We start from the raw sequence: 23096 nt of genomic DNA, 5'->3' as shown, positions 1-23096 counted from the left end.
TCTAATCAGCTGACGAAAAACAACAGTGTATAATAACAACACTGTAACTGTTGGGTTAGGAGAAAATGAAAATGTCAAGCCAAGATGATAAGGTGAGTGTAAAAGCTCTTTTGTATGAAAAGGGAAGAGCCAAAAAAAGATTTCAGCAAAATATGAAAGGAATAAGTTGGTCTTTAAAACAAAACAAAAAGTATCCCTCCATGCATGTACATTCATTTTCATGGCTAGGTTTTGCGAATGAAAATTTAGGAAGGCTCTATCCCCATTTGCTACAAGCACACTGGTGGCTAATGAGGTCAATACAAGATAGACATGTCCAATTGCAAAAGGCACAGCAGAAAGATTCCTTAGGTGGTATATTCTGCAAGACATGATTCTTTCTGCATTGTCTTCTCCTCCAGAGTGATCCTGCGTGTGTTCTCAAAGGTATCAGCAGTGTTATAGATGGTGTGCCCCCAGACCTCCTGATTGGAGGCCAGAGTAGACCAGTTATGGTGATCAATATGGCCAAGGCTGAGATGTTGTTTCAGGGAGTCCTTGTATCTTTTCTTTGGGGCTCCTCTTCTGCGGCAGCCAGTGGCAAGTTCACCATAAAGCAAGATCTTAGGGAGGCGGTCGTCTTTCATCCTTGAGACGTACCCTGCCCAACACAGCTGTGTTCTCAGCAACATGGCCTCAATGCTTGTGACTGCTGCTTGTTCTAGAACAGATGTATTGGTCACATAATCTGACCAGTGGATGTTTAGGATTGTACGGAGACAGCGTTGATGGAAGCATTCTAGGAGACACAGGTGATGGCAGTAGATGACCCATGATTTGGAATCGTATAAGAGAGTAGACAGCACAATGGCTCTGTAAACACTGATCTTGGTACTTTTCTTTAAGTGTTTATTACACCATACTCTTTTGTGGAGTTTTCCAAAAGCACTATATGCCTTTGCTAACCTGTTGTCTATCTCCCTGTCAATATTACCATCTGAGGAGATGAGGCTACCTAAGTAATTAAACTGCTGGACTGATTTGAGCTCTGATTGGCCAATGGTGATATGGGGATGATGGAAGACTTCCTGAGGTGGAGGTTGATAGAGACTTCTGTCTTCTTTAAGCTGACTTCCAGCCCAAAGAGCTCAGCAGCGTCTGCAAAGCAAGATGTTAAACGCTGCAGAGCTGCTTCTGTGTGGGCAACTGACAAATAAAATGAAAAGAAAACTGCCTATTAATCAAGACAGTGCCAGCTTTGTGTAGCAGTAACTGTTGAGCCTGTGCCTTTGCCCTTAGGGTCCTCAGACCTCTTCCCATGGCAAGCTGTTGGAATGGAGAGTCATCACAGCTCAGCCAGGACATGATGAGAACCTGCTGCCACCAGAATCCAGAAAAGTGCAGATACAGGCTAAGTAATACATATCAACATCATGTCCCCAGCTATGGGTGCCTCAACTAAGGTGTTTGGACTTGCTGTGATAAAGAAGAAAAACTCGTCAGTCTCAGCAGAGGTGATAATCAATAGCACCAATAGGCTGCTGGCCATCCTTGCTGACAGGATGCACAGCTGGCCCACTCTCAGCTCTCCACTAGGATCCCAAGGTCCCTCATCCCCAGTCTGGGTTGCTGCAGGAGTGCTTCCTTTCCAGGGGCAGCGCTTTGCATTTGTCCTTGCTGCATCTCACGAAGTTCCTGTGGTCCTATTCCTATAGCATGTCCAGGTCTCCTGTATGGCAGCCCTGTCCTCCAGCAAACCAAACAGCCTCCCCAGTTTGGCACCATCTGCAAACCTGATGAGCAAGTACTAAGCCCCAAGGAGCTTCTCCACAAATTTCGCTGACCTAAGTACACTAATGAAAGAAGATGCAAAATATACACGTAGGCTTACAAACTCCATTTAATCTGAAAGCTGTTAACATGCACAGCCCCTGATAAGGGGGGGGTAGAGTTTGAGGAAAAAAAAATCTGACAAAAATTCACTTACATTAGATAGAAGCAAGATTCTAAGACTGAAGGAGAAATTTAAGCATTGACTCATGACTAGGATATTAAGTGTTTATAATCTCCAAGTCTTGCTGTGTGATAACCTTCTTTCTTGAAAAGGTGAGGTGACAGTGAGGATGGCAGGAAATCAGAGAAAGCAGTGTAAGTAAATCAGTGAGAGGCTTACCTACCTGTTCAGAAGTCCTGCAAGATACTGTGGCCCAGTAATGGAAGCCTTACAGGCATTAAGCCTTTAAGAAACCTAGTCACTCACAGAATGAAAATGTTGTGTGGACTCCTATCAGGGGATGGAGTGTGGATACAGTTGGATGGTTTGACTTACAGAAATACCTGTTCTTTTAATGGCATGGAGCAGCTCAGATTATTAGGTACATAAAGAATAACCCACTCATGAGGTAATGAGGACAGGCAGAAGAATACTTTTCATGTCACTTTATACCTTAGCCTTGTAGACATTCTTCTCCTTAGGATAAAAATGCTTCAGCCAGTCCACCAGCCACAAGCTTGAGAAACACTAGATGTGGAAATACCTCTGCTGTGCTATGACTGGTGATGCAAGGAAATGACACACGAGCACTCAGAGCTAAGAGAGTTGGGCAAAACATTGTGAGTTTGGTGGAGGACATAGTGCACCGGGAGTGGAATACAGATGGATAAGCACTTGAACTACTATTAGAATCATAGAGTCAACCAGGTTGGAAAAGACCTCTGGGATAATCAACCAAGACCACCCTTGATCCAACACCACCGTGGTTACCACACCATGGTACTAAGTGCCACATCCAGTCTCATCTTAAAAACTTCCAGGGACGGTGAATCCACCACCTTCCTGGGTAGCCCATTGCAATGTCTGATTACCTTCTCTGTAAAAAATTTCTTCCTAAAATTCAACCTAAACTTCCACTGGCACAGCTTAAGACCATGCCCTCTTATCCTACTGCTGGTTGCCTGGGAGAAGAGACCCACGCCCACCTGGCTACAACTCCTTTCAGGGAGTTGTAGAGAGTGATGAGGTCTCCCCTGAGCCTCCTCTTCTCCAGGCTGAACAACCCCAGCTCCCTCAGCCTCTCCTCATAGGACTTGTGATCGAGTATCTTCACCAGCCTTGTTGCTCTTCTCTGGACTTGCTCCAGCACCTCAATATCCTTCCTGAACTGAGGGGTCCAGAACTGGACACAGTACTCCAGGTGTGGCCTCACCAGCACTGAGTACAGGGGAAGAATCACTTCCCTGTACCAACAAGGAAGAATCACTTCTCTGGTCCTGCTGGCCACACTGTTCCTGATCCAGGCCAGGATGCCATTGGCCTTCTTGGCCACCTGGACACACTGCTGGCTCAAGTTGAGTTTTCTCTCAATCCAAACTCCCAGATCCCTCTCTGCCTGGCTCTCCAGCCACTCTGTCCCCAGCCTGTAGTGCTGCAGGGGGTTGTTGTGGCCAAAGTGCAGGACCTGGCACTTGGCCTTGTTGAACCTCATCTCGTTGGAATCAGCCCAACTCTCCAGCCTGTCCAGGTCCCTCTGCAGAGCCCTCCTGCCTACCAGTAGATCAACATGCCCACCCAGCTTGTTGTCATCTGCAAATGGTACACTCAATCCTCTCATCCAAATCATCAAGAAAGATATTAAACAGGACTGGGCCCAGCACTGATCCCTGGGGGACACCACTAGTGACCGGCCGCCAACCGGATGCAGCACCGCTCACCACCACTCTCTGAGCTCAGCCCTCCAGCCAGTTCCTAACCCAGCACAGAGTGCCCCTGTCCAAGCCGTGGGCTGCCAGCTTTTTCAGGAGTATGCTCTGGGAGATGGTGTCAAAGGCTTTGCTGAAGTACAGATAGACACATCCACAGCCTTCTCCTCATCCATCAGGCAGGTCACCTGATCATAAAAGGAGATCAGGTTGGTCAGACAGGACCTGCCCTTCCTAAACCCGTGCTGGCTGGGTCTGATTCCACTACTGTACTAACACGACATGTACAGGGCTGTATATGAATGTGGTGAGAGAAGGGAACAGAACACAGGAATTTTAAGCAAACAGCAATATCCATGTGGAAGAAGTTATGAAATAACTGGAGGATGTAGTGAAACACAATGCATTTGTAGTGGAGAGCTCCAAATACCCAGTTGGAATATACAAACATTTGCTGGGAAAAGAAAATTCACCATCATTCTTTGAAAGTGTATATTTGTGCTAAAAGGACATTCTGAGCCACTTTCACTAATCTCTGATTTTAACAACAACAAATGAGAAGAGAATACTTGGAAGAAACATATATTTTTCCCACTTCTCTCAATAAAGCTTAACAGAGTAATACGTATGTCTAAAGTGCATTACTATAATCCAGGTTTTGCAGAGCATCAGAAAATGTTTTATACATTAACAGTTGTCACTTCTACAGAATTGTGTCCATGAGACTTTTGAGTCTTCATTTTCAAGGTTTCAGGGAGGGTTGCCCTACGAACTTTAGCAGTGCAGATTCTTAAGATGCCACAACTGTACAAATTGGGGTTTTGTTTAATGTTACAGCAAGAGACAGGTCTTTTGTAAACCATTTCAGGAATTATACATAATTTTAGTTTTTCCTCTCTCCCTCATCTTTATATGTTTGTATGTTCGCATAAATAACAAAAGTTATTGAATTTTTAGAATGTAGAAAATAGTCATCACTTCTTGAGAAATGACAGTTCTTTCCTGAAGGTAAAAGTAGATTTTCTTAAATATGAAAAACCATATTTGGTAGGAGAATGCTGAGTTTAATTTTCTTAACTTGCTTCATAATTGGTAGGAGAATAGTGACTTTTATTTTGCTTCTTAGCTTTTCTTTAAGAAGAAAAGATGTTTTAAGTTTTTAAGATGCTTTAAGTCTTCCATACAGAACTTTTTGAAAACACTGCTGTCCAAAGATTTTACCTCCAAGTTATTTATTTCCACATGACATTTCTTTTGCATTTCTATTCTTGAAGACTCCTTTTTAAAACGATATTTCATAATGAGGATTTATTAAACATCTTATGCACTATGTAGGGAACTATGTAGAGACAGTCCTATCAATAGGTACCTGCTCAGACATCCACCAGAGCTTTTCTCTACAAAAATAGATAAGCAAATCCTGTATTAGAGAGTAAAGAAAGTCTTAGACGTTTTTTGTCAGTTTTTAAGTTTTGCAAGCTTGACCTTCAAAATATACAGCATGCTCACTTGTTATTCAGCAGCATAACAGCTACTAAAAATGCATCCAAATGGGAAAAAAAAGAAAACAGCATGACATATGACATCACTCGTTTACTTCATACAAGTTGAAAGCCTTACTTACCTCTTCCCATTCATCTGCCAACCACTGGTAGGCCATGCAGGCAGGCAGCCAGCAACGTCTCTTGCTAGCAGGGCGGGTCTCATGGCTACACATTGCTTCACTCACTTGCCCCAGGCCTGTCAGCTGACAATAGATGTCCCTTTGCTGAATCCCCACTCCACAGGATACAGAACACTAAAATTGATCAAAATTAGTTATGTCAGTGTGAAATGAAACAGTCCCCAGAAGGGGATACAGTTGTCATTATTGAGAGTCCTTAGGATATTATTTAAAATATACTTTACAGCCCTTATGAGTGTTTCTTATACCTAAAGAAACTGATGTTGAAAATGCAAAACTACAATTAAAATAAAAGTTTTTAAGAGAGACAGAAAACAAGTGCATCTGAGTTACCTATCTGAGCTCTCTGCTTATCTTATTTCACAGTATGGACAATCACTATAGGCATATGCAAAGCAAAAGTTTACATTTTTGCAAGATCAAACATTTGCAGCTGCGGGTTTACATCTTGCCTCTATTAGAGACTGACAGTCATGTCTGTTGTTTTAAAATGCAAATATCACAATAAAAGAAAAAAATCTCAGCATTTCATGTTAGAAAATCCCACAAATGGTGCAGTATTTCGAGGACATTTCTCTTTCTTTTGCAGGTAGTACTAAGGATTTTGAAACCCGAGGAACTTAAATGCCAAGTGCCTCTTTTTGTTCTTCCTGGCCAAAGGCATTTCACTATACCACTAATGCTTACTGAGATAGACAGACCCCTTTTACACCAGTCAGAAGCAGGACTAGGTCCCAAAGCCAACCCAAAGACTCTCGAGCCTAATCATAAAGTTCATATTGTTTTATCAAGTGTGGCCAAAATGTGGAGAGTGACAGCTTACAAGATGAGAGATGGCCACACAATATTTGTGTCCACAAGCCCTTTTTCTTGTCCTTCCCCCACAAACCTGGCTTCATTTCAATATTTAGATTAAGATAGCAAATACAGTGATACTACTGAATCCATCACAGAAGGTAAGAAGTAAACTTCAAAAATTTACTGTTAATTTGAATTTCCAAGTAAGTTTAGGAAAGTCCTAAGTACCTATTCAGTATAAAATTCAGCTTATCAAATACTTAGTTTCTACAGACTTTTATTTTTCATTACTTTTAAAAGAAAGAAAACACAATGAACTACTTGCTAACTTATAGATTTCATTGTGATATGCATATAAAAAACCTTCCTGACAATTATTTCCATTGAAGCAGCATGTCATAAATATGATCTTGCCTTGTACTCTCACGAAGAAGATAGTTATGTCTGATTTTACTTACCTCTTTCCATTTGCTGGCTTTCCAAGCAGGACATCTTCCAGCTCTACATATTTTACGTGTTCGTGGTTTTTTCAAATGTTTGCAGTTTTCTTCTTCTATTTTAGAGTGGAAGTTATTAAAACAATGCACATCACGAAACTTCAAACCTTTTCCACAGGAAACAGAACACTGAAAAGAAGAGTGTTTTTCATTACTTTACTAAAAGTCTCAGAGAAGTAAGAAAACTCGAAGTTGTGGCGTCACCCAAAACAGACTCTGTGCCTATAGGAATAAGTTTCTGTATTATGACACAACATCTGCTGTACGTATCTGAAACTTCTGTGTAAGTTCTCTTGTACTGAGCATTACTGATCAGGTGCCAAATATTTCTCACATCTTGTTTATTCATTGATGTCATTATTGACAAATACCTGAGCTCAGTCATCTGTATCCATGCAGGAGACAGCTTGATACTATGATCTCACAAGAACATACTCTAGTGCCCTCCTGTTTCCAACATACTGCTATTTTCATGTAAGCATAATGCTTATCACAAGCATTAAAGAAAGGAAAAGGTAAAATCATGGCTATGTGTCTTTCCAGCTATTAGGCTACAAAGTCATGTTTGCTTGGCATCACCCTTCCATGAGCTTTGGGTGTCTTGCTGTATGTGGCAAAGAGGCAAGAGAACAGGTATAAAGTAGACACCATCAGTTAAGGTGCAGTCCTTGGAGGCATGGACTTGCCCTGCCACCCCAGTATTCTGTTTCCTCCAGGAAGCTGCTACAATGTATACAACTGTCTCTAGGATCATCCTTGCTTCCTCCAAGGTAAAACTGATGGGGCTGCAGACATATTCTGTGAAACTCACCTTGGTAGTATGCCCTAGCTGTGACTAGAGTGTGTCTGACAGACCAGACTCTTCCAGAGAAATGGTCATTCCTCTGTTAAACTGCTGGACTGCTGTCAGACTTCAGTGACGCTTGATTTTAATTTTTCACATCAGGGTTGCCCTATGCACCTGCACTACCTGCACCTGCTTGCTTTCAGTATAAAACCTGGTCGAAATCTGCCTGAGAACAATAGCTGAGTGACAGTTTTAAAAATATAGAACAAGCACCTATAATAAATTAACCTGCAAGGAAAGAAACATTTTTCACAATAATAACAGTTTGTTAAACAGAATCTCAGCTGACTCAGTTGTCCTCAATACTGCAGCAATTCCTATGTGTCCTTAAACATTTCTATGTGTTATCTTAAAGGTTTAATTAAAACTGCCACTCTGTTTAAAATTAAATCTTTGCATAATAAAGCAATACATTTATCACACAATGCAATGGGTAGCATGTTTCTCTTATGCAACTGTATTTATAAAAAAATAAGAGCACTGATTTGGTCACAGTTTGCCTTTTACTTGTCTGCTCTAAAATCTCAGTAAATAAGAATGTTTGTTTCTACATTAAATCATTTTTCTCTCAACAAAACCTTTCAATTTATCTTTTTTAAATACTGTTCATGTAGTTTTACAATTTATGTTTTATTAATTTGGAAATGTCTTTAAGCTAGGTAGATAACCAAATTACCTGAAATTTTAATAATGTAGGTCAGAAAACTTAAAACTCTGCAAACCATATCATTATAAAAGCCTCTCAGAAAACTCAGCTCTGAATTAAAACTATTTATTTATCAAAGCAAGTAAGATAACTTGTATGCACGAAAACTAAAATACTATTGTCATTTGATAATTTACTCTCCCTTAAAGTTTTTTTTCAGGAATTTCAAACATAAACTATAGACATAAACTCTAAAGATTCTTGCTTTTAATTCTTTAGTAGGAAGTGAAGTGCAGCACAGAGTTACTTAACCTCTGCCTATGATGTGTTAGGAAAATACTACATGTCCCTCCTTCCTCAATGGCTTTTCCCTCTGCAGAATAAATCAGGCTCCAGAGTGCTCCCTTGAGAGGCCTTATAGCCCTTGTGGGGACATCATTCCAGGCTGAGAGCTGCAACCAAAGAAGCTGTCCCAAGAAGTCCTCACTTTAGGAGCTGAGACTACCACCGCACAGAATTATCTCCCAGCACAACATAATCTCACTCTTTACTTTCTCATTGCACTCAACATTAAGTACTAAGACAATACTTTTCAGTAGATAAACATGTTTGTTTATACACCTTGTGCAGATATCTTATATTCAACAAAAAAATACATTTATCGTACAGGGCTAATGGCTGCTAACAGCAACAGACTATACAAAGAAATCTCTTATCCCGCATCTCAGTCTTAGAAAGATCTTCCCATATCTCTTCCCACTAGATATAACATTACATGTTTATTTCTACACAGGTTAAAACTTGATCTCAATTTTTTCAGTAGGGTTGTTTTTCCCTTCATTGGTCCAAATTCAACCGAGTTATCTCTGTTATATTTAAATGGACTAATTTCGTCTTTATAATTTGTGATATTCCTTCTTCTAAAGAAAGAAACTGAAGGTTTTCGTGTTAAGTTAGTTTATTTAAGATAATGTTAGCAGTTCCAGAGCAATGCCTGCTTCTCTTTCATAAAGATGTTCTATTAAATTTTGTAATTACAATAGAATTATAGAGGAATTAAGAGAATCCACATTTGACTTTAAGTCTATTAGATTGGAACCTGAAGAGGGAGTTCAGAAAGGAAAAACCAGTTTAGATGTTAAAAATAACAGAAGCTTTATGAACAGTTATGTCAAATATTTCACTCAAATACTGTTCAGCTCTGATGACTAAAGCTAGCTGAAACCTAGTTATCTTAATGTAAAATGCTGGAACACAAATGGAAGATACCTAAAATCTGTAGGTAAAAAATATTTTCCATTATTTTTAAAAATGTTTGCATTTAAAAAAAAAATTAAATCAATTATAAGGAATATACTTTATTTTTCCAGTAATATAATTTTGTATAAGTCATCTGATTTATTTATTTTTCTTTGCTGTAAGAGACAGTAAGTTACAGGACATTGCCAAATTATACCATGAAAATATTCACATTTAAATATCTTTTTTGAGGGAGTTTTTTCACTCCATGTTAATGTTATGTTAAAAACTTTAAAAGACACATTCAAGAGGTTGGGATTATATAAAAAAATCTTAAATGCATCAAATCCTTAAAAATTGTAAGTTTTCCAGAAATACAGAGGCAGCATTTCTTCATATAGATTTGCTATCTTATTCTTTCACATACTCATCAAGACACAGATCTGATTTTCTGTTTCCATACATCCAAACCTCCTGTTGAATAGATCTTACATTGAAAAAAAGGACCTTCGCAGTGCAAGGGGTGATTCAATAGTATCCTAATATTATGGGTTTCAAATTAAGAGCTTTTCGATTTGTTTTTTGTTGTTATTTTGTGTTTTAGTTGCATTTTTTTAGCTTAATTCATGTAAGAACATTGTTGTTAAATTCATTATGTTAATGTGTTGTTGCTCTGAAGGAATGAAAGCTCCTGATACTTTTAAAAGCTAGAAGACACCCCCAGATATTAAGCATTTGTAAACTTCTGCTTACATACAATTGCCAAAACTTAAAAAAAAATAAAAGACCGAACTAGGATGTGCCTCCAAGCAGTTTTGCTAGAACCAAGTGCTTGGGGTACTTCAACTCCTGGAATGTCATGGAGCAGCTCCTACCTGCTTCAGGTTGGTTCCACAGGGCCAGATTCTTACAGCTGCTGCAATGACCGTCTCCCACCAACAGCAGCATGAGGAATAGAAACCTAATTATCTCTAAGGACCAGATCCTTTATGATTTCAATGAGACCTTAATAAAATTTAGGCAACTAACTCAAGGATTGTTATTCTTAAAGCCTTGCATACATATCAGTTACAGAAGCACCTAGGTTGCCCTGAGCCACAGTCAAGGACCTTAAAAATCTTCACTTAAAAAGTACTGAACAGTCTAATTCTACAGGCATGCCCAATCTTTTTAACAGACTACCAGTTCATTGCTTTACATGCCCATAAGGATCACCAGCATTCTGAAAAGAGATTTTCCTCTATTTCTACTAACAAGTTAAAAAAAGAAAGCAATTGCTCTGAGTGTATACTGAGCACATAGCAGTTGAATGAGGCACATTAAAGAAAGAAAAATTCTCCTAATTTTTATTTTTTTTAACACATGAAAAAGCTAATACACTTGCTCTGGATGTAGCAGATCCAGGATTGTCAACGGAAAGTTCAAGAGGATATGTTACTCTGTATTTACAGTATTCTCCTGAAATTGGGCATATTCTGGCTTCATTCCTTAGATAAACTACAAAAAAAAAATTCTTAAAAGGATCATTTCCTCCCCAAGTGTCTTGGCATCAGATGCAGGCAGGTGTAGCTGTGTTCTTTACTGGATAGTGACTCACCTCTAGCAAGAGAAATGAAGACTATTCCTGTCCAGTATAGCTTCTCATGGGAGGCTCCTGACAAGAAGGCGTTGCCTACCCTCCATTACAGAGAATGAATAGCAAACATAGCTAATCAAGTCACTCAAATGCTGAATCAAAAGTTTTAATCAATATAATAAAGTGGGGATGACTCAACATTTCTGTAGGGCAGAGCATAGATCCTGCTCAGTCCTCAGAATGAAAATATAGAATCCACAGAAGATCCCTGAGTGGGACTCCCAAGTGCCCAAAGGTGTCTAAGCTTACAAGGAGACGTCTTGCCCACCTCTATCCCCACTGTCAGTATATTCTTTAGAGAGCTGCATACTGAACGTCGACCTAAGACACCTGCCTGACCAGCTTCCCCTCAGCTCTGTAACATCAGTAAGAAGTGTCGAATTCTCACTGGTACAGGAGTAAAGCCTTGTTCTGTGCTCTGGAAGCCACTTTTAATGCTTCCATCCTATAGAACATTTCTTACAAGGCTGAACTTTGCCCTTCATAAGCTTGTGTTTCTTCTTGAAGCTCCCAATGTGTTATTACGTGGTCTGTCTGGAAAGACTGGGGAAAGTGTAACTGCACGTAACTCTGGTTGCTTGATATCCCTCATTCAAACTCAAACATGGTCAAGAATAGCGTAGTCTTTACTGCTCAATTTTTCTGTAATGTGGTTCCACTTGTATGACATTCCACACAATTGGAGGTTTACGGAGAGTACAATTTTTCATATATTTTCTGCACATGTAGGGAAAAAAAAAAAATCCATAAAATCTTTAAATCTCACAAGAAATTTCAACATTTCTTTAAAAATTGCAAATTGAAAAAACCCCATCTTGTAACCATTTTACACAGAAATTCTAGCACTGTCTCAATATTGGCAAACGTTGTATTTCCCATATGTCAGGTTCTTTCAAATACATAAATCTGCAGTAAAAGCTGGCCTTCATTACTATTGTTCAAAGTCATTCCATAACACTGGTAACTAGGATTCATCTGTTTGTGTTTTCTTCATAGCAATAATGTTCTGTGAGGATCAGCCTGACAGAACTCCTGGTGCTTTCTGTGGCACAGATGGACTCTCATACAGGCATGCCATCATCAATTCCTACAAAATTGAGGGTCTTTCTGCAGCAGACATGCTAAAAGCTTTTTGATTCTTTTGCTATTATTATTTAATTGAAAAATTGAAGACCTTGTATTGTTTGGTGGATTGAACTCCAAGAGTTTGGATGCATACCAAATTTCCTTAACCTTTTCTTTAAAGGAAGTGTTTTTAGCTGGTGGCTCAGTGGGCTTCTGGATACTGAAAAAAAGGCCAGTAAATGCAAAGCATGCAATAGTTTCTCTTTATATTCATATTAGATAGATAAAGACTTAAAATATAAATGAGTGACTAGAAGCAGTACTGTAACTTTACTGGGTTTGGCTGGGATAGAGTTAATTTTCTTCACAGTAGCTACTGTAGGGCAAGCTTTTGGATTTGTCATTAAAATAGTGTTGAAAACACATGGATCTTTTAGTTATTGCTGAACAGTGCTCACACAGCATCAAGGCCAGTGAGGAGGCTGGGACTGAACAAGTGGTTCGGAGGGGACACAGTTGGGACAGCCAACCCCAAGGGTTATCTCGGAACAAGTGATGCTGCCATCAGCACTAAAAACTGTGGGGAACAAGTAGGAAGAAGGGGTATGTGGAGTGATGCATTTGTGTTCCCAAGCAAATATCACACACGATCCTCTGCTTTCCTGGGGATGGCTGAACACCTGCCTGTCTATGGGAAGTGGTGAATGAATTCCTTGTTTTGCTTTGCTTGTTGATGCAGCTTTTGCTTTACCTATGAAAATTACTTTTTCTTAACCCATGAGTTTTCTCAGTTTTACCCTTTCAATTCTCTTCCCCATCCCATCAGGGGGGAGGGAGAGAATGACTGTGAGGGGTTCAATTGCCTACTAGAGTGCAGCTACAACAGTAGAAATGAAAAAGTATAAAATATATTCCAAATGTTTAAAGGTATTTTCTTCCTCTCTGTCTTTTTTGATCATAACTTCTGTGACTGGACATGAAGATCAGTTTAAAACCTACAGGATTAAACATGGTAGTTGCTTGAGCTGTCTAACAAACTGCATTTTGATGATCCCTAGTTGTCCCAAAAGTCTGTTTAGACTCTTGTAAAACTATTCTAGTAGTACACTGGGATCACTACTACACAAGACACTAATAAAACACTGTGAGCAAAAGACACATGGGGTTTTCCTCCCTGTTTCTAATAAATGGGTAAATTTCTGGACACACTTTCCAAATAGAGAACAACAGGTGTATCTGTGTCCATCCAGCAGTTGTGTTCACAAACCCCCACGAAAACCCAAAGTGAATCCATTTATTGCTTCCAAAAACTGGACACAGCTTAACAAACTGTATCACAGGGAGGTTAGACTCCTGCCTCCTGTGAAGTTGGGGAAAACTGAACAAATGTACAGGAATGACACAATCTGCACTCACTGAAAAGTAATTTTGGCCCCTTGAGAGGAACATTTTGTTCATAGGTCTTCACAATGAGTGTTGGACCACATTTTTAACATGATGGAGGATCTCTGCTATGGAAGTTACATTTGCACAAAGGGGTCGGACAGTAAAAAAGCATTAGTTTATAATATTTTCACAATTTAACATTTCATTTTATTATCTTTAGAGATAGAGTCTTTTCAATTAACCAATTACAAAAGTAACCAGACATAATGAAGTCTTACAACAGTAGACAAATTAGTTTCATCCGAGTTTGCAAAAACCTAAATATGAGCAGAAGAAATCCTGGATGCCAGCAAGTGCAACCCCTGATTTATCATTTTTATTCATTTTAGCAACAGCAAAACAGTAGCTCAGAAATTAAAAGACTGCCAAATACATGATCTCTTGTGTGTTTTTCTGCTCTATAAAAAGTATCACTTCATATCACTTCATTTTTTTCCATTTTATTAAAATCTAAGATTTTGTATTTGAACTTTAAAAAACCGAAAAGTCAAAGCAATATATACTGGAACAATATAGCATTGTCAGAATTTTTTCAAACTTTTTTAGAAATATACAAAATATAACTCTTTCTATGTCACTGAACTAAATATCACCCAAAGAATTATGCCCTCCCCCCAAATTTATATTAAATATTAATTTGGCATGAAAATATATTTTAGATGAGAAATGAAACATTTTACCTACCTTCATGTGTTGAAATCCAGTTTGCTTTTAACCTAAGTCACTCTTCTGTATATTTTCAATTTACTAACAATCAAGGTTTCCAACATGACGTTTCATGTGCATAAATATGAGCACGCATGAAAGCTTCCAAATGACTGATTCAGCAGGAAATCTAAGTGCCCAATCCTGCTTTCACTGAAGTGAGAGGGCCAGGTAGATACATGCTAGAACATATACTGATATGAATATCAGGCTATTTTAGTGGAGTCACCAGTCTCCCACACTTAATGGTTTTCAAAGAAAGGACTAGGAACTCCTGCAACACAGAACTAGGGAACATATTGCTCATTTTCCAACCCACGCCAGGTAATAAAAATATTTGTGTACTGACCCTCATAAATCCTTGGAAATGCTTATAATTTCATATGTTTAACAACTTCTAAATGTGGGTCTCAAAAACACTTTGAACCAACCTTTATGAGTTCTGACTGTGGTTTTTGAAACTGCCACATCTCATAATGATTTTCACACTGATCTGACCACCTAGAACACTTCAGCTTTTCTGAAAGTTCTAATAAATACATCAGTAACTTCATATTCCTTTCATTCTCATTAAATGGTTGTATGTATTTAGGCACAGTATTAAGGGTCACCTGCTTCTTTGCCCCTTTCATGATATTCTGGTTGTTGGGGTTTTGTGGGGTTTTTAATTATTATTATTATTATTATTTTTGTTGTGACTATGTTACCCTCTACTTGTCCTCTTTCTAAAAGCATGGTCTGAAAGTTCTGCAAACTTCTTCCTGCAAAAGTGTTTTGGGAATGTAAAAACCCATGTTATGTCTTTGAGATTAAGAACTGAGCATTATGTTATGATCCTCAGTTTTCTATGTCTTTTGTCACTGACTAAGTGGGAGCAGGACTGTGCTGTAAAACTGAAGATCCAGCAAAAAAAGAAACATCTAGGATCTTTAAGCTTTGTCATCAAAGATCATGTGCCAACTACCTATTTCAGTAACAGTATCTTTTTTCTAAGAGCTCTCCCCACGAAAATAATGTCACTAAAATATCATATGTAGTTAATTTCAACACAAAGGTTACTCTAGAGTAAAAAAAACCCTCACTTACAGCAAAGTGGTTAGCTCCTGTCCCACCCTTTTATTTATTTTTTAAAGACTTTAAACATTAACATTCCTTAATAAAGGGCACAATAAATATAAACACAAAGCCACACAACATGCACGAAAAAGAAGGGTTAAAATGCAACTGTATTTCACAGACACAAGTCACAGTCATTAAATTAAATTATCACACATACATTATAAATTATTTATTATTTCAAGCTATACAGGCAACATAGCACCAAAAAGGAGAAATTTCCTTTAAACTTGATTAACATCACACAAATATTTGCTTTTGAATTTTGGAAACAAGTATTTTCTTTCATTTTTATCAGAATGACCCTAAATGAAATTCATTATCCCAAGTCTGTTTTATGACATTATTTGGGCAGTGACATATGTCATCAGTTATCTCTGAAAAGGCCTCCCACTATCAATTTCCAAAGTTTTAAAAAATGAATAGCAGATGCTAACATTAAGATTTCAGGCCATGGGATATTAATTTAATGTGCTGTATCAGCAGTGAGGTATTTTGAAGTTTGACATTAGGCAGCAGCAGAAGTAGAGGTAAAGACCGAAGCTGGTTTTGAAAACCAAGTTCACTGATCCTGAATTCCCTTTTAATATAAAAGATTATTTTTAAAGACATAAATACTTTTTACACATTAGAAAAAGTGAATGAAGGCACTTATCATACATAGAAAGATTTTTTGCATTAAAATAAAAACAAATAAATATTTTAATTATGCAAATTTGGGCTGTTTCTGCTCCTGCAGAAGTCAATGGGATGACTGGCAGTAACAACACTGGAAGGATACTGGGACTATTTTAAAAAAAATAGATTCATATTCATTAAAAGTAATAATAGATTTCTTCCACTACTGCAAAGACAGAATTACATCGAAATTATTCTGGAGCAAGTAAGTAGAAAATTGAAGAACTAGAAAAGCAGCCACTTTAAACAATATTACATTATGTGTCTGAAGGGCAGTAAGTAATAGCAGTAACACTTAAAGATAACTTTGAAGATGATCCACTCTTTTTATGCCTATTTTCTCTGAATCACAGGTAATAATTATTAATTACATACAAATCCTAAGAGTGAGAACAAGATTTAAAAGAATTTAAATCTATATTTTATGAACATTTCAGACAAACAAAATATAACTATCTTTTGTAAAGAGCTATGTATTCTTTCTAAAGGAATGAGAAAGGATGAAAAGCAAACATATATTTCAAGTTAAAATAATTCAGGTTAAAATGTTTATGATAAAATTTAGGTAGCTATCCACGCTCATATAAGAATTAATGCCCAAAGGAAATATAAAGCTTTCAAGGTAACATGAACTGCTACTACCAACTGCCTAAGCAGGAACCTTGCTGTTTCACTACCTGGACCTTCAGGGGTTTTTGTAAGCACTGAAAAACCACAGGGGGCCAAAAATAAAGTCAAGCTCCTAAATATATTAAAATTCTTGTCATCCAAAAATGTGAACAAACTTTCCTCACTATGTGAAGCCTGAAGGTATTGTCTTCCCATATATGAATAGCTTATTCTATTCCCCCAGTGTAATACCTGCCCACATTCCCTAAGATTTTTAGAAAAATATATAAAAATTGAAGGTACACAGCACAATAAAAGTAGATATATATCATATCAGGAATTTTGAGAAAGGTACACTGTTTTCTATTGTGCAGGCAACAAACTAGGTGGCATACTGTGGTAGTAAGGAAGATATGACCATTTAACCAAGAGATAAATACCACAACCCTAAAGAAAACTAAGATAAAAAGGTGACGCTTCACTTAGTAGTCAAATACAATCCTTGACGTGAAGGTACCATAAAAAACCTCCATCAGGAAACGCATACTAAATGTGTAGAAGAGTTATCACTTGCTGAACAGCAGAAGGAAGAGTAAAACAAAACGTATGTTCACATTACACATTTTGCCCAGGTACCAGGCAAGGGCTTTGGCACAAGAAATCTCCTAACTTGCTACAAATTATATCAAATTATTTCCCAGCCAAGTACTACTAAAAATAATATTTTATTCTCTAGCATGCTATACTTGGAATCTTTTCAAGACTGTAACTATATGTGCACTATGTATCTGCGGATTTGTTGTGCCTAAACATAACCATTGATCCAACCAACATTTGATTTGATTGTATTCCCACATAACTTTTTGTCAGGTCACAGACAATTGTTTGTCTAAGAATACTAAAGCGTGTGGATATGGGAAATATTGCTCAATGGAAAAAAAGCTTAGTATTGAAAGTAATAAAGCATTATTCTTGAAGTCAATTAAGACAGATTATTCTACAACTCTTCTAGCACAAAATTGTTAAATCTACTAATTATGGTTGAGTTTAAAAACCTTATGGTGTCTTTGCAAATTTGTAATACTCTCTAATACTCTCTCTTTTCATGCTTTAAGTAAAACACAACTGGTTGTCATTAAGTTCAGAAAAGTAGAACTACTCTGACGAAAATTAATACAATAAACCAGAAGTCTTACTGCATGGACTAAACACAGAAATCCAACCATGCACTCTGGAAAGAAGGGATACAATAAAAATCTATACTAGAACAAAGTATTCTTAGCCAACTGTCAGAATGCTATGTAATTTTTCTTGACATTAGATAATGTGACATGTGTTTTCCATACTTTTTAGCTTGTACTTTCTTCATTCTTTCATGAAGGTTTGGAACATTGCCTCAATCTCTTCACCAACGAAACTAGAGTAGCAGTGGTGCAACTACATTAAAATAAGCAGCTATATTTACCTCAAGTATTATTTAACTCATAAATACATTACATATATGTGTATATCAAAATATATACATCTGTATTGTCATTTCTATATATCAAAAAAGAGTTGGTGTACTTAAGCACATAACAATTTGGCAATGAAATTGAAATCAAATGTTTCAAATTTTGAAACACTTGCATTTAGGAATGCTTGTATAATATTTATCAAGCTCAATTACATCAAAAATTGACACCAATATTCTTTAAAGAAAAAGGCAGTCCTTCAAGATGAATGGACTAGGTGCAAATCCATTCCATTTCCTCTGAATTTTGGTAAAAAGGCAATCAAGAAAACAAAAGAGGAAAACGAATGAACATGATTCAGTTCTTACTAAAGAAAATTCACTTAGAAACTTGAACAAAACTAAGGGGGCAGAAGACGTAAGCCACATTCTAAAAAGATCATTGTCAGAGTCTAGTCTCTCAATGACCTTCAGATCAAATGAATTTAACTTACAGGCATAAGGATGTGTTTCTTAACCTTCCTCCCTGTAAAACTTCAGAGTCTTTTTGATTTCAATATCATTCTATGAAAATACTGGACTGAATTAAAGATTCACAGATTACCAAAAAATCAAAGTTTCTGCATATGCATGATATTTCTGATAAAGCTTCCTGGACTGGTATGAGCCTTCAGAATTTGAGATTTACTTGCCTCACATCCATTTGGACAACTGCAGAAACCAGCAAGAGAGGAGCACAGAGCCTTTAAGCTTGTGATGATCAGCTCCAGAAGCCACAGACAGACATTACAAAGTGTAACAGCCCATAGCTGCTAAACTGCAGAAAGCATCAACCAAAATTCTGGCTTCAAATCAGAAACAGAGCCTTCCTTGCAACTGCCCTATTGTGCATTTACAAGATATGTTTTATTTTAATTACACTGTGTAAAATTAATCAATAACTGAAAGAAATATACTTGGTTAAAAGTCTTCTATTCTCAAATATATAACAACAGTTGTTGGAAGAAGTTAGATTCATAGAATCACTAAGGTTGGAAGACTTCCAAGATCATCTAGTCCAACCTCTGATCAATCACCACCTTGTCAACTAGACCTTGGCACTAAGTGCCATATTCAGTCGTTTCTTGCTAGAATTCTTGGCTAGAAAGAAGCTGGAATGCCCCAATATCAAAGACAGAACAAAAGACTTTGACAACGGCTAAACCAAAACAATCCTTCTGCATGGTGGATCAGGTTCTTGACTCAGGGTTCTGAATTAGTCTTAGATAATTTGACCTTTTCTGAATCTATTTCTGCTGGTATCTAAAATACAACAGGAAACTATTTTGCTATGAAGAAGTTGGAATAATCCATGAGTGAAGCTTTTAGTTAAGACATGGTTTAGACAAAGCTACATCAGAATAAGAAAAAGTTTTAAACAATTTTGATACACATTTCTGAACCGGCTGGGCCAGAGAAGAGCCCATATTCAAGCATGTCAAGGAGTTGTTCCAAGTAAAGCAATTAGTCAGAAATTCCCTTCTTTCTACTCACTTTCTCCATGTATTATCTTTGCCATGCATGTCAGAAGGAAAAGGTGGCAGAATCTATCACACAAAATTAAGCTACAAGTGGGAATTCTTGCATCTCAGTTTCTGCTTAAGTTTTAACATTGGAATCTCACTAGTAGACACAAAAGTGCACTGCATCGCTGTTCTGACACATAAATATTACTCGATACTTTTATGAAAAATATAAGCAGTGTTTTATCTGGTTCTTGCTGTCTTTATAGAGAAGGGAGTAAGCATAGATATGGCAGGCTTGAGGACTTCTGTCTCCAGCCATTAACAGTTTCCTATATTAGAGCATTTATTATGTCAAAAATGCATAAGATAGTCAGGGCCAAACTAACATATCTCTAGTCAATCATGGCTAAAAAAAGCTGTTTGTGCTAGGCTACAACAGTGTTCCTGCAACTAAAGCTTTTATTACTCCTTTATAATAGTCACCCTCAATGAATATATTTTGCTTTGTTTAAACAGCAACAAAAAATAACTAAAGATTGTTTGTTGGCAGCATTCAGACTATCTAAATTACTAAAATTAGCATATTCAATATGTGAGCCTGCTTTTATTTCCTGAACCTGCTATGTTTGTTTCTGCACAACACCATGTGATAGTGTAATGAAATTAAATCTTTTACAGATTAACCACAATGCCACAAACTCTCTCTGATAAATAGAATCAACTCTAAACTTAGTTTTTTAAGGATTAAAATGGCTTTTCATATCAATTGAGATATAAACCAACATGAAAATCTTTATAAAACTAAGCCATAGGTAACGTTTACAATATAAGAGCTTACAGGTAACATTAATGCAGGACAAACTGCATCACTGAAGGAATGAACAGGCTGTGAATAATTCTTGCTCTAAAAGGAAAATAAACATAGAGTTCAAAGGCAACTGTGTGCTGAACCCTGCTTATCTTTTCAGCACTTGAAGTACACACATTTATTAAGCATTAGCAAATCACCATTAATTATTTGGCTAATGGTTAAATAAGATACTCTAGTGCCTGCTAAACACAAACCAAAACTCTGTTTTACATAGTGGAAGAAAGAGATAACTGTGGTAAACCATTAATTCAAAGTTTCATTTTACAGTCTATTTGCAATAAATTAGAATAGATTATATAAACACTAGTAAATTATTATATTTGAAACTGGACAATACTTTTTAAATGTTCCCATATTAATTCATAGAACTAAATTACATATTTATCTTAATAGAAAAACCACACAACTGTTATCCCAGCCCATCTCCCAGGGATGTTAATGACAGGTTTTTTGCTGATTTTGATGGAACCAGAACTGGATCCAACCTCCTTCAATTGCCATTAGTCTCCTTAGAATTTAGCACAAAAATCAATATAGTTATCAAATTCACAGTTTGGGAAATATAATGTATTCTGTATTGCAGAGCTTGTTATGATTACTTCAGTATGTTAATAATATGCTAGTGGCAATTTCAAAGATTAATGGTGATTACAGTAGGCATTTTTACACATTAATAGACAGTGACATATAGACAATAACATATTATAGTTACATATATAATTATACATAGATAGCTTTAATTAGTCCCTATTTTAAAACTACTAATATAAACTTTTATACACAAATGTACAGTTAATATGGAGTAAAATGTTTGATGACAGAGTGTAATATACATGTGTGTAAGTTATTTTATACTTAAATATACTGTAAGAAAAAAGTTACACACTAAAAAGTTTGGGATTTTTTTACAAATATAAACATGTAGATAATACTAGAGCATAAATTACAGCATATCCTTTTAAATTTAAACACAGATCAAATCATAATCCTTCAAAATGAAACAACTGTGATGATTTCTGGTAATTTTCAAAATATTCCCTATAATCTTTTACAGAGCATGATACTGTTCCCACTGAAGGAAATGACTGCTTCTCATTTAATTCAATGACTGCAGGAACAATTTCTTAATAAAAATACATAGCCTATATTCCACATGCATTACTATTTCACTGTTATCAAACCAAATAATAATAGAACATTTAAAAGACAAGGTGAAATAGAGTGACACAAAAAAGTAGAAAGCAAAAAATATTAGTGAATGCTATCGTACCGATTTCCACGGTCCCCGATGCCATGAAACATCACCAGGGCAAGAATGCACATTACATTGTGCCATATTAGGTGGCTTGTCTAGAATTTCACAGTTTTGATCACCCAACATTTGGCCAGTAGGAAGCTGACAAATCACCAGTCTTGTTTTTATTCCATCTCCACAAGTCTGAGTACACTGAAATACAGAATTTTATATGCAATAATTTTCTTAAGAGAATCATCACATACCATTAAACCAAAAGATACAGCAATAATCAGTACATGTTATTATTTACTATGTTTATTTCCATATTCCCCTGACATCCTGTTCATGAATAAGGACTTAAAAGTCTAATCTCATGTAACGAAAAAAAGTTCTCTCACCAGAATATTTACCAAACTACACTTTTATGATTTATCAAGTGATTTTCTGCAGAAAGTCTCAGTTAGCAAGACTGTACTCTGTCAGGGAGAAGTAAACATTTGCGAGAATAAATGTGCATGTATCTCTTTCTTTACTAAGAGGAAAATATGGAAATTTGTCTTAAAACTAGTTTTCACTGCCAGACACTGGGCAGAAAACTTAGAGAAGACTCAGAACTGGGCATACTTTTACGTAGTTTAATTTATAGTGACTAAGTGTAAAATACTTATAGGATGTGTTTTCAGGGTTTCAGTTTGCCTGCAATTTGCAATACCAGACAAAAATACTAATTCTCGTTCCTAATGAGCTAGTAAAACCAACCTATAATAGTTTATAGCATTTTACTGTATTCCAAAGGACTCTAAATTAGACAAAAACTACAGCATCTGCAGTAACTGTATCCCAAGTGTATGGCTATAGACAGAAAAAAAATGACACTCAGACTGACCTTGAAAACTGAATGGCTAAATCTGGACAAAATGAGGGTAAAAAAAAAGTAAAATAAAGAAGTTACTCAACCAATTTTTCTTCTTTTTTTCAACTCAACACATTGATTTATCATGAATAGGAAAAGTGGGCAGCAATCATATGAGGTTAGATTAGAATAAATGCAAAACTAATCAGTTTTAACTCTTTCTGTAGTGTTTGAGCAAGAATGCGTGGTCAAGATATGACTTCACATGGCATGGAGAAACTGTGCTTTGTCCAACAACATAAAATGCTTAATCAAAACATTCTAACCCAGGCACACCTTTTAGATGCCTGATCCTATCTTCATACTTCTAATTTGTGACTACAACCCAGTAGCTACTACTACTTGCAGTTACTCTAGTCAGTACCTATGAAATTAGATGTAATAAAGTTTCTCTACAGCTTCTTGTGCTCATTGTTTTCTTAGACTAGCTATTGCACTGAGGTTTTTCTGCATACAATTCATCTTTTTGTAAC

At 36.7% G+C, this 23096-nt stretch overlaps 1 protein-coding gene across 4 annotated transcripts in view; it reads right to left on the bottom strand.

Annotated features, from left to right (window-relative positions):
- The window catches only part of ADAMTS20 (ADAM metallopeptidase with thrombospondin type 1 motif 20), a 92506-nt gene that overhangs the window by 8007 nt on the left and 61403 nt on the right, over window positions 1-23096 (bottom strand). For all 4 annotated transcript variants that reach the window (XM_027663670.1, XM_027663688.1, XM_027663678.1 and 1 more), the window contains 3 exons: window positions 21744-21920; window positions 6619-6786; window positions 5303-5476 (listed from right to left, as the gene is read on the bottom strand). In XM_027663670.1, coding sequence (XP_027519471.1) covers window positions 5303-5476; window positions 6619-6786; window positions 21744-21920 — 519 coding nt within the window. The remainder of the gene's footprint in view (window positions 1-5302; window positions 5477-6618; window positions 6787-21743; window positions 21921-23096) is intronic.

Source organism: Corapipo altera, unplaced genomic scaffold (assembly GCF_003945725.1).
Source record: "Corapipo altera isolate COAL_440 unplaced genomic scaffold, ASM394572v1 1, whole genome shotgun sequence".
NCBI lineage: Eukaryota > Metazoa > Chordata > Aves > Passeriformes > Pipridae > Corapipo > Corapipo altera.
The sequence above is the reverse complement of the archived record's forward strand: the minus strand, read 5'-3'. Positions and strand labels throughout refer to the sequence as shown.